General features: G+C 40.6%; 1 protein-coding gene across 5 annotated transcripts in view; it reads left to right on the top strand.

Annotated features, from left to right (window-relative positions):
- atp8a1 (ATPase phospholipid transporting 8A1) overlaps positions 1-12,552 on the top strand; it is a 90,656-nt gene that overhangs the window by 62,605 nt on the left and 15,499 nt on the right. For all 5 annotated transcript variants that reach the window (XM_075481803.1, XM_075481800.1, XM_075481804.1 and 2 more), the window contains 5 exons: positions 5,563-5,637; positions 6,933-7,055; positions 10,961-11,039; positions 12,089-12,150; positions 12,423-12,479. In XM_075481803.1, the coding sequence (XP_075337918.1) occupies positions 5,563-5,637; positions 6,933-7,055; positions 10,961-11,039; positions 12,089-12,150; positions 12,423-12,479 (396 nt within the window). The remainder of the gene's footprint in view (positions 1-5,562; positions 5,638-6,932; positions 7,056-10,960; positions 11,040-12,088; positions 12,151-12,422; positions 12,480-12,552) is intronic.

The following is a 12,552-nucleotide window of genomic DNA, read 5'->3' as shown; positions in this document are numbered from 1 at the left end:
TCTCCGTTTTTTTTCCTTTTCAGTTAATTCATCTGTGTTTAGTGCGGTTGAAGTTCAAGACTCAGTTCCTAAATGTTTATGAATATTACATTTGCACATATTTTTGCAAAGTTTAATTCTTTGAGATTTCACTTGAGAAGCAAAAGTAGTTATATTAAAGGTTTGCCCCGCAAACGACTTGTGTTCAGCTCAGTCACAACCCCGTTGTCAGTGGATGATGGTTTGGTGGTTGTACACATATTTTTCTCCATCGTCAGTCAGTTAGTGTGCGTGGTGGGTTTGATGGCATTTGACAGACAACAGACCCAGTGCAGAATTCAGCTTCAGAGCTAAAACCGACAGTGAGCAGACACATTGAGTGCTTCCTATCAGCAGCAGCTTAATCACTGGCAGTCTTCAGATGTTTTCATCAACAGGATGAAAGTAGCAACTTTGTCTCTGTACCACCGTAGACGTTCAAACTCAGACACTTTGCATTAACTACAGGTTTAACCCTGGCCTTTTATAGGTGTGACGGTGGTCCATCTCTTACAGCGTCTTAACCTTTTGGTTTTCCCTGGGAATCATCTCTATGACAAATACTGATTCTCAGTGCAAGGAACTGTTTCTCTTTAACAGAACTACATGTTTTGTAATTGTGAAATATTTAAGATTTGAATATAAACATTACATTTTCTTTTATATAAACCACTATACTATGAAAATATTTCCTTCCTCTAATATTGCACAGGTTTTAGGCTGTATGTTAAGATCGTAAGACGTTCTCATTATAGGATAAATGTTTTATTCCTGTATAATGCCAATAGAACACATGTTCTGCACACATCTGCACAACATTAATTTAATGGAGCACACAACTGTAATTACATTTATGTCTTAATGATGGAGCAATGATATTGGTAAGTCTTTCCATCTCGCATAGAGTCTGGATTTTCCTTTTTTGTCTTCCTGACTATTGCTGTTGTATATAGTTTGTTTCATATCTTGGAATCCTACACATTTATTGAGGATTCTAGTTTGTTTTTCTTCTGACACATATGTTGCTTTAGTTAGATGATTGTGACTGGTTCAAACACCACTCTCTCTACGTGAATTTCCAGAGTTAGAAAACCTGGCTTGACCGAGTTGATAACCAAGGTCATGACACCACTTTGTGCAATCTCAAATGTGAAGGTTAGTGGAGCCAGATAACAAACAGATACCCAGAGTGTTTTGAACTTGCTTGAATATACTGCCTCAGAAGTGTTAATGAACACGCTGTGCTGTACTGTGCTATGCTGTGCTATGCTGTGCTATGCTGTGCAATGCTGTGCTATGCTGTGGTATGCTGTGCTATGCTGGGCTGTTTGCAGTCTACTTACCCTGCACAGTTGGAGTCATAGTGTCACAAGAACAAAATCTGCTCTTAATTACAGGTTCAAAGTCAGTAAGATTTTCATGTGCTGCTGAGGGACAGTGGATGGTTAATGGTTGGGAAATTCTTTGGCTTATTCCGTTTCTTTGAGTCACCACACTGGATTAATTAAACATGAATACAGACAGAACAAAAGAATATCATTATTTACAATTTGCCACTGTATTTGCTCATGAAAAGCAGATAATCAAACATAATCTGAAACTGAAATATGAGCACTTTAAAATTCTCTTTTGTTAATCCTCTTTCTGTAGCACTTAACCTTCGATGCCCATTTTTATCCTCATTCTAGTTTATGTGCCATGCCAAATCATTCGGCTACCTTCGACATTCCAGTGTGTCTGCTTCTGGCTCATCAGGTCCTGAAGTGAAAGAGGGCAGTTGATTTCTTCCCAGGCTAAAGTTATAAATTCATTACATCTGTTCTATTCTACTGCATTTTCCAGATAAGGTTAAACAGCAGTTACGCACACAAATCCACAGTAAAATTCAATTTTTAGCTAATTAGATTATCTGATGGCAAAACCATTACATTTGACATTTCATCTTTTCCTGAATATTAAATTACTTTTGTTTGTCCCTGTTTTAACCGTGTGTAAACTGTACAGTGCTTCACTCACACTCAAGGCGTACCTTCCAAAACATATGTATATACATTCAGCAACCCTGTTTCTTAAGCTTGTTTTTACTCTTTGCTCTTGATGTGAAATATAAATCTACATGTGTACTGTTAGAGCTCATAATCAAATCAAATCCTGCTCAAGTTTTTTGTTTTTTCAACTGCAGTTGCTCTTTGAAACTTACCAGGCCCCTTGTCAAAGTTTTTTTTTTTCTCCAGCAACTGGAACATAACATCTATAGTTCTGTCTGCAGGGTGAACTTCTTTCCAGCACACCTTTTGTTGCTCTCTGAAAACATATGTCCCCTCCCCCTGTGCTACACCCCTTCAGGGGACTGTAGTAGATAATGGGAAATTTCTTCACTGTTTGGCTGCTTCAGTATTTCAAATGTCCCCATTATGTAAGGCCCTGACATGTAGCACACCAGCGCTCCTAGGGTCTGAGTCAAAGCTGCTTTTGCAGCACTAATAGGTTTACTTTTCGGCTCTCGTGTTTTTCTTTTTGACTTTCAGGCTACCTTGCAAAGAGAGAATCAGAGCTGTTAACAGGACTTTTACCTTTTTTTTTTTTTGCGTAGCATCGTTGTTCTGTACAGTCTGTGATGCAGTTTGAATGCCAGGGTTGGAAGACTCTGCGGTTAAGACTCTTTTCATCTTCCTTTCTTTCCACTTGGTCTTTGGTTCCATATTAGAGACATGGAATAGGGGGATTTGGGATTCTGGGGCTATTTTTAAAGACCTAATGGCACTGTTCCATTGCATGGTACACTACGATACGGTATGGTTTGTGGCCGCGCGTTTGGATCGATCTTTGTTTCTTTGCTGACCAGAGCTAAGATCCTTAGTGCTCAGTGTTTATCATCTCTCCCAAAAGATATTCAAACCCTTCTGAACTAAAAGCCTGCCACAAACTACTTCAGTGCAATAACTACCCAATACTCCTCACTTATAAGTCACTTTGGATAAAAGCATTTTCTAAGTCAATGTAATTTAATAAACATAGACACACAGCAAAGCTGTGTGACTCCTCTGAGTCCCCACAGCTTCACACAAGCTTCACATCTGCTGATAAACAGCTGATCCCGCTCACTGTGGTGATACTCTATGCAATAGAAAATGATGCATGGAAGAGCCACACAGAGTCAACCCTTACTGTACTCTACCGTAACATTTAATGAAAAAATACCATAAACGTGAGCTTCCTTTGAAGCTCTTGGACCAGTGAAGGATTTTTTGTGATGATAATTGAAACTTTGTGGAACTGTCAGTCATTCACTGAAGAGACAGGCTTAAAGTATCTTTTGGCCCATAGTTGCTGGCATTTCTTCTCCTAATCAGTTTTACAACAGTTCAAGCTTAGTCACGCTTAAGACGTGACATTAAATCTTGATTGAAAAGGGAAGCTAATAATGAGGATAACTTTTTAAACAGTATGGTCCAATATTTTGATGAACCTCTGGCTTGATTCATAACGTTCACTTTAAATTCAATCCCTTCCCTTGTTTTTCTTTCGGCAGTTTTGAAATTGAACAGATTAATTAAAGCAAAGGAACCTTTGTAAAAGAAGCCATAGCAAGTCGGCTCAAATGGACGATCCAGCTGGCCACTCATGTTTGATTGACACATTGCTGGGGTGCTACAGAGGGGGGGTGGCGACTGACAAGTGGCATTTATGAGGCAATTACATGAAAGAGTATTCGGTGGAGCTCAGTGAAGTCTGAGACTGCTCCGAGTAGCAGAGCAATGCTTGCCGACCAGTTGCACTGAATTAATCCACCAAGCCTGGTATTGTAACAGCCTCTGTTTGTAGCTCCACATATTTCCAGCAAATTTATCAGCTCACTCATTGTCTTCGTCTCTATTCTTCAGTTGCTTTGTGCATGAATTCCATGAGCGATTCTCTAGCGCTAACCTTAAGAGTATCAAGACTCACATTGTTGGGGACAAATGTTGTATACCTCCCACGCCTCCAGCACTTAGCCACTTATACGCAAAGCTGTAGAGCAGCCTTGGAATCAATGATTTTTCATTATCTGATGAATATGCAAGTCTTCTTATTCGCTGGCCCCTTCCCAATCCTCCTTTTTTCAGCTCCCGCTTCCCTCATCACTGTTTTCATGATGTGCAGTGGGGGAGAGAGGCCAGCCACACCCCCTCACTGAGTGGCACTCAATGAGGAGAAGAAAAAAGGAAGAAAAATCCTGCCTGGTACTTCCCCTAATGAGCAAATCAATGCATCTGTCCCTCAGGAGATGGGGAGATTGAAAAAGAGAGGGAAGCCATTGGGACTCTAAGGACTAGGCCAAAACACTCACACAGAAGCAGTTACCACACTCTATGAATGGGAGCCTTTTTTAACTTAGCACAACAATATATAAGCCCAGAGGCTCTCATTGAGCAGAGCTGTAATTAATTCAGCAGTTTGACCTGCCCACTAGCCTCTCCTTACCATTGCTTGGGCCAGGCTGATGGTTGAACCTGCCTGATGACTTGGGCTTCATCCACATATAACCCCTAGCAACGGCATCTGAATGCATTTCTAATCAAGCCGAGATCCAAAACAGCGAAAACTGTTTGTGAGTAGATGTGTTTGCATCCAGAGCCGAACGGTTCCATATTTAACTGAACATCCTGCATGAGTTTAGAAACAAAGCATCTCATGTAAAAGAAACGGTGTGATAGTAAGAGTGCACCTGATGGAGTAGAGTGTGGGACCAGCGAGACAGAGTGTAGCGCTAAGGGGCAGGGTCTGGGCTCACTTCTATAAAAACAGGCTTCTTCTGCTGCCCCCCACCATTTGTTTTTATGCATACACTCACACGAGTTAATGGGAATGACTAGTAGGCAGACTGGTGTTGGTCGTGTAGACATTGGTAGCGGTGGGTGGGGCCATCAAACAGGCTTTGTCCCAATCTGAGAATTTGTAGCAGTTCATGCCTTCATAATGACGTGAAATGAAGCGAGGAAATTCTTGATAGGCCGTGGCCAAAACACAGCTCCCCTTATGTTCTCTTGACAGTTTTGGCTCGAGCCAAAGCCTGTCGTGGATCACAAAGCGATTCAGTCATTTGGAATATGTATCAGCAGGAGCTGTCCTCTCTATTATTTGTACATTATGTGAATGATAGAACTTGACTTAAGTTCTCTGTTGTTATAAGATAATAAATAATGTAGTGTGATGGAAAAAGGGATTGTTCATCTAGATGTGAGCGTGTCTCAAATCTGATAATGGTTACTGCTCATCCTCACTGTCTCTAATGGAAAGCATATATTAATAGGTCTTAGTTTTCAGAAATGCAGTGTTTCATCATCTTGCTTTGAGAAAAGCTTTACTATCAAAGTCACAGATTAGAATAACAACATTAAAAGAGGAAGTTGAGCTTTGAATGATGGAACATATTTATCATGTTATCATTATCATTTATCAGTTTTCCACTAAAAATGATGAACTCTTTAAAGTTAGCTGTGTTAAAAATCTTGGCTTTTATTTTACCGTTCTGAGTCTTTATGTGAATTTTGTCTCCTTCAGATCTGGTTTGCCTTCGTCAATGGCTTCTCAGGTCAGATTCTGTTTGAACGCTGGTGCATCGGCTTGTACAATGTGGTAAGTGTTGCTAAAAATTGCTCTCTAAAGAGCCCAATTCTCTCTCCTGTCTCACCCCATCTGTGACTCAAAACTATTTTTCTGAGGTATCCCTAAACTGATCCCTTTACTGCGCGAATATGGCATTAACATCCTGAAAATGTTCTCCTTTATTTATGGCCTGTTGTCAAGTCCATGGTCCCTCTGTGGCCGAAACTATGTGCTGAATGTGAAAGAACAACAACTTACCATAAAGCGTAGTTGGTAAGAGCAGCTACGTTTAAATGATAAAACGAATAGGATGACTGGAGAAGCAAGTGAGCGGGCTGCTGATGTTGGGAGTCCCACAGGGCACTATAATGGCACCAGTCCTAATGAACTCATATTTCAAATCTGTCATGACTGAAGTAGAAGAAAAAATGTGCATCTGTAGTTTTTAACTTTTTAAAATTGTATATTAAAACAAATTCTATTCACACAGTTAAAGTGAATGAGAGAAGTGTTGAGTGAATTTTCCCTACGCTCCTGCTGTGCCTCAAAATGAAGCATTTATAGGGGGGACACAAACTGCTTAGTGAGGACATGTCCACAGGCCTGCCTCTTTTATCAGTTTCATTATCAACTACCACCCCTAATAATCTGTGCTGTGCTAAGAGTTCAGTGGGAATAGAGTTCAGTTTTTACTTTTTAACTTTTTCCAAAACTGGAGAAATCCCCAGTCTGGCTCAGTGGGAGTCAGTTGGAGGCAGTGAGCTGAATCCACCCCTCAATAGAGATCTTCCTGGGCCTGGCCTTGAATAAGAAAGGAGTCCAGTGGAGCATGTCCTGTGGCCTGCTGGTCCTGCAGACTGAAGCCTGTAGACTCCCACTCCAGATGGTCCTGCAGGGATCTCACACCAACTGACCCACTGATCCCCTGAGCAACACAATACCATCACTCCTCTCTCAGCAGCTGCTGTATAGAACATTGCAACACCAAGAAGAAATTACACTTTAGCCAGACTTAAATACCTGCTTTCTAGTCCAGAACATTGCAGATGTTCATTGGAGATAGGTTTTACATATGAACAGGCTTAAAGCATGACAAATCAAAATAATAAAACCCCAATGGGTTAAAGGTCAGTGGTCTTTAATAACCAAACTTAAGAATGGAGTAAGTGGAGAACAAGACATGTGGGTTGTTGGAGTGTTTAAGACAGGCATCTGTCAATAATCTCAAACAATTAGTTTATGTGCAGTGTATTGTTTGTGTTTGTGTGACCGACTGTCAATGAAATCTCAAATTTGATCTTTGTCTTTTTGTGTTTTTTATGTAGATCTTCACTGCTCTTCCACCTCTCACTCTGGGAATATTTGAACGCTCCTGTAGGAAAGAGAATATGCTGAAATACCCAGAACTCTACAAAACCTCCCAGAATGCAATGGGTTTTAATACCAAGGTAATGCATGCATATTTTATGGTTTTATTTTTACAAGACCAGATTTAAACAGGAAAATAAATCTACCAGAAATGTTCTATGTTGATGGCTTTCCTTTTTTCTCCCAGGTTTCCCTTTGTTTTATTTTTCTGCTACAATAACAGGACTTAATGAAAGTAAATCATCAAGTCTCTGCAAATACATTGTGATGTTGCAGCAGAGTATTTGGAAAATTTTATACAACTGATCTAGTTTAAGTGGGACAAAACACCTGCATCTGGTGCTTCATATTTTACTGGCTAAAGTGGGGGAATTCATTTCCAATTGTGGAATATAAAAGCCAAAATTTTCAGTTCTTAAAACCAAAAAGTATCATGTCAGTGAGAGGGGATGTTCTCACGTCACTGTGAGGCACTGATTTATGTCCTGTCTCACTTAACTGGCGGTTGTAGTTAGTCGGTCTCCACTCATAGCCCGGTTTGGCCTGGCTTGACCTATTCTGTCTGGTTGTGGGGGCTGTCCGTTAGCTTTCACCCGCTGGTAATAAAGTTGTCTCCTCCTTTCTCCATGCTGAGACTCCTGGACCCTCCTCACAGGCGTGGTAACCTGGTTAGCACCACATGGAGGTGGATTAAAGGCAGATTGGCTATGGTGGTCAGGGGCAGCGAAGGTCAGATGGGTTTGAGGACGCAGCAGAAAGAGGGGGGAATAGAGAGCGTGCTGTCATTCTGTGACAGCATTTGTTGCGGAAAATTATACAATTTGTTTAAGTAAGGGAGTTGTTTGTTCTGAGGGCTATCCGATCACATTTCACCCAGACAGGACCAGACTGCATCGATCAAGTGACGTTGGCTTCACCTCCATTTTTACTGACAAATGACTGCTTTATTTTAATACTGCAGTATAAGTAAAGTCAAATTTTAATCAGTCTTTAGAAGACTGATTAGAATTACATAAAGTAAACTCTGTACTTTACTGCATTTCTAACCTTAATAGTTTATTGATCAACACAAACTTAACTGGCAACTATAAGAATAAAATAATCTTCATTTTAGCCATTTCTCAACTTATAACTTAAATTATAACTTAAAAATGTCTAGTATACCACTAGAAAGTTAACATCACTAGATTGTGGGAAACTGTTTCCATATTGTTTGACTTTTTGTAAAAAAAAAATAGAAAAAGGTTATTATTTTATTCACGTCTTTTTTTTGACAATTTTAAACTAAATAAATTTCAGCAAGAGCTGATAATTAAAATAAAGGCAATAAAAACATTCTTAGATTGTAATATAATATTTGATTATTCACCAAATCGTAGATCAATAGGAAAGTGGATAATATAGACACCCACGAAATGAATCGGAAGATTCACAAGATTTTTGCACGGACTATAATTTGTTTCTGTTTATCATTAATAAAGCTGTAGATTAGAGATATGTAACGACACAGCTGAAATGATGTATATACACTGCTCTAGGGCAGATTTTCCCTTCATTAATTTTTCTGAAGACGTTTTTCGTGCCAAAGACGGATCACACAAATATTCATCTGATAGTTAGAAGCAAATGAACCTCAATTTTGTTTGGGCCACATTTTCCAAGACCCATAAATGATGACTCGGGGCAGGTCAGCAACTTGTTTTTGCTGGCTTGTCCACTCTTTTCCCGAGATGTTTTCCCTGCAGCTGGCCCGAGGCGAGGCGAGAAAATCCAGCAGGAATTTGGCCCCTCGAAGCCTGTCTTTCTGCACGCCTGGCTCTTTTGTACACAACAGATACTGTCTTTGTGAATTAAAGCTGTTTTTGTTGAGGTGCTAGCAGGGAAAAGCTCAGAGTGTCGGGGACTCGAGGCAGAGGGTGGGCTTCAGCTTTGTGGCTCGTTCACTTTTAATTACATATTCAGGACTCTTGAGTCATCCTTTTAAACAACCCCCTTCTGTGGCCTCAGCAGTTTAACAGAAACCATCACCTGTTATATGGCACCTTTCCTTCTCTTAAGCTCTTTTTCCCTTTCCTCCCTCACAAGTTCATACAGAAACGGGAGGGAGGGAGCAGCTCTGGAAATATTGGCTCAATATTAATTACAGCTTTCATATGTTTAGCTTTTTTTGGCAATTAGGCCTTTCACAAGGGGCCAAATCTTCCCAGACGACAGACCACATATTCATTCAGCGTGGATCCTTTTGAACTTGTAAGGAAAACAAGGGAAAGATACTCAGGTTGAGTGAGGGGTGAAGGGAAGGATCCCACTGTGACAAATGATTATGAACATTTATTGATTTCATTTGCATTCATTATTGTAGAGAGGAAGGTGGGGCGTGTTTGCCCCCTGTGGTGTTTGGGATGGGATTGCTGAGGTGGATGCTCACAGAGAGCCGAGCTTATCAGCGGGAGGCTAATTGGCATAAAGTTTGTAACATTAGTGATAATTTAATACACATTTGAGCAGGGAGATAGAAGAGTGGGGCCTTGCTTTTAGCCACCCGTCGCTCTGTGTATTGGGTTTTGTGTACACAGTGGGAGAGTGGGATAATCCTGGGTGGGGGTGGCTGCTATAGGTCTTTGTTTGGTTGGAAAGGTGATGAGGTTGTGCCACAGAGGTCAAGGTATATTTAAAAGGCTCACAGTCAAGATTAGGATAAGACTTTTCCCCTCACTGTACAGTGTTCTTTTCTGCCTTACTCTGCTCTTTTCCCCTGGTCTTTCACACCTTTTACTGGCAGAATATCCCGACAATGTAAAGCAATGTTAGCCTTTTATAAAATAACTCAAACCTCCAGAAATCCCATTGAACTTTCAGTTCTCTAATTTGTCTCGAATATGTCATGTTTAATGAATCTCTAACAGATTTGCTAAAGTTTTTGTAAAGATTTTTTTGGAGGAAATCAAGCCTCTCACCTCATCTGCCAAGAGTCTTTGATTAGAAATAAGCCAGAAATTAAAATGGGACTTTTTTTTTGTTTTGTTTTCCTCCCCTGGTTTTATTTTACCTCCTCCACCCTCAGCCATTTGCTCCCTGGGCTTGACAAATTTTCACCTCTCAGAATTAACACCACTGTCTGGGTCAGCACAGGAGAGGAAAACGAGGGCATGAATGCGAAGATTTCATGGCTGTTTCATGCTACATCGCCCATTCGTGTTTTGGTTGGCTCTGGCATAGCAAAATCTAAATTTGGTGGTTTTGCAGTGGGAGTATTGATTTAAACGACTCATCCAAAGTCTGCAGGCTTGCACAGGCGTATGCAGACTGTGTTCCACACCGCGATTTTCCAGGTCCTTAATAATTACCAGGAAAACAGTGAAATCTCTGTTGGGCCTGTTGGTCTCTGTGTGCGTGTTTCTTAAATAATTTCTGCTTGTTTAAACTCTCCTGTAATTTATTACCACACCAGTTTAAATTCTCTCATCAAAGTGTTGAAATCTAATGAAATGTGAAGAAATGAAACCCTCAAAATGATAACAAATATCTTCATCTCATTTGATGTTCTCACAGCCAAGTTGGAGTATATGAGTATATATAAAGGAGAACAGTATTTGCTTCTTTTGTTTCAATTTCTGAATTAACAGAGAGTGATGTTAAGAAACAAGTTTAAACCTTAATGTTAATATTGTCCACTTGCCTTTCACTCCTTATCGTCACACACTTGGCAGCCTCTCTCTCCCCCATTACACTCACAGAGGATATACAACATGTCTGTCAGCGGGGTGGCCATTCAGCAAGGAGGCCCTGACAAAACCACCACTTAGCCCAGCGCTGGGCTGGCACAAAGGGCCCAGGTCAGGGGTCACCTGGAAAGCTTGAGCTCCCCAGACCTTTTTCTCATGCTTCTTTTTTTCTCTCTCTCTGTCTTTCCCTCTCCCTCAACTCCCCCACCCGCTCCTCCTCTCCCTCCATCCCTCTTGTCTCTTTTTTTTTTTTTTTGCAGGTCTTCTGGGCCCATTGTCTGAACGGCCTCTTCCACTCCGTCATCCTCTTCTGGTTCCCCCTTAAAGCCTTCCAGCATGGTTAGTGGCTCCCAGAGACTGGATAAAAAGGACAGTCAAACACACATAGTTTGTCTTAATTAGTTCTCTCCTCGACTGTCCAGTCATGAATTGCAAACATGTGTGTTTCTCCAGTCTGAGCGACTTGCAGTAACAGGCATATGTTCATGTTTTCACCGAGTCCTGCTGAAAGCTTTTGTATGCAGTTGCTGGCACGGGATTTTTCATAAACCGTACCTTCCAGGTGGTGGTTCAGTCCTCAGAAAGATATTTTACATCCAAACAGACAGCTGTCAGTCTGTATTGTGTGTGCAAATAAATTCACTTGTGTTTCACAAGAACTTGAAATGTGCGTTCTGTTTGCACTTTAAAGTGTTTTTGTGTGTGCAAAAGAGAAAAGAGATTTTTTTTTTAAGCTGGTAAATCTTGGCTGGCCAGAGCTGAAGACCACACAAGATTGGGCCTGCTTTCCAAACAAAGGCGCCAAACCCCTTCACTCTGACTGACGGGCTGTCAGCAAAGCCTCAGCGCACACAAGACATGTGACCAGCCGGAAGTAAAGGGAAAGGGAGCCTCTCTTCCTTTGTGTACTGGCAGTCACACACTGTTGATATTTTAGCCAACGTGGCAGTCAAAACCCAATATGGTGTTTTCAAGGAATATGCCTGTGTGACTCGTTTCATTTCAATCTTATTAAGAAAAGCACAGGCTTTTCGTCTTAAAGGCCAAAAAAATAACTGTTTTGTTACAGAACCATCTGTTTAAAATCTGTTAGTTCTGTTTGAGTAATAAATTGGTCTGAAAGTTTTAATATTTGACTATTATGACTGCACAATTCTGTGTTTCAGCCTTACAGAAGGTATCTCATACAAGCCCTGTTTCCACGTAGTTACAAAACACAGAAATAATGTTACAGTTTCACTTACAGGAAAGTAACAGAAGCTGCATTTGATTGTGGTTTTCACTTTAAGTTCTCTTCTTTTTGCATTTTACACGTTATCACTGCAGCCCAGAGAACTGCAAAAAGACTGCATTGTGCCTCAAGGCTTTGTTGTGGATTCCCTTCACAGATGCAGTGTTTGGCAACGGAAGAACTCCAGACTATCTCCTCTTGGGCAACATGGTTTACACCGTAAGTGCATCAATCTCTTTGACTCTTTGAGTTCAGTTGTGTGAGCCAAATGCTGTTCAGCGTTGGTAAATAAACATCAGATGTACATCCTTTTCATTTCATGATGACGATCAAGATTATAAGCTTTATTTTTTGTATAGTGCTTTTCAAAGCATAGCTTCAAAGTCGGATACAATATAGATAGCATAGTACATATGATCAAAACTAAGAAAAGTTTAAACTAAGTTTAAAATATCCATGTTTCAATGACGACATGGTTTGTACCTCCACAGTTTGTGGTCATCACGGTTTGTCTTAAAGCTGGCCTCGAGACCTCATCCTGGACCATGGTAAGTCAAAGTTTCTCTGTCTTACTAACTTCCTTTCTACTCTTTTCTGTTCCTCCATTTTATATGACCAATG

The sequence above is a fragment of the Odontesthes bonariensis genome, chromosome 13, assembly GCF_027942865.1.
Source record: "Odontesthes bonariensis isolate fOdoBon6 chromosome 13, fOdoBon6.hap1, whole genome shotgun sequence".
Lineage (NCBI taxonomy): Eukaryota > Metazoa > Chordata > Actinopteri > Atheriniformes > Atherinopsidae > Odontesthes > Odontesthes bonariensis.
The sequence above is the reverse complement of the archived record's forward strand: the minus strand, read 5'-3'. Positions and strand labels throughout refer to the sequence as shown.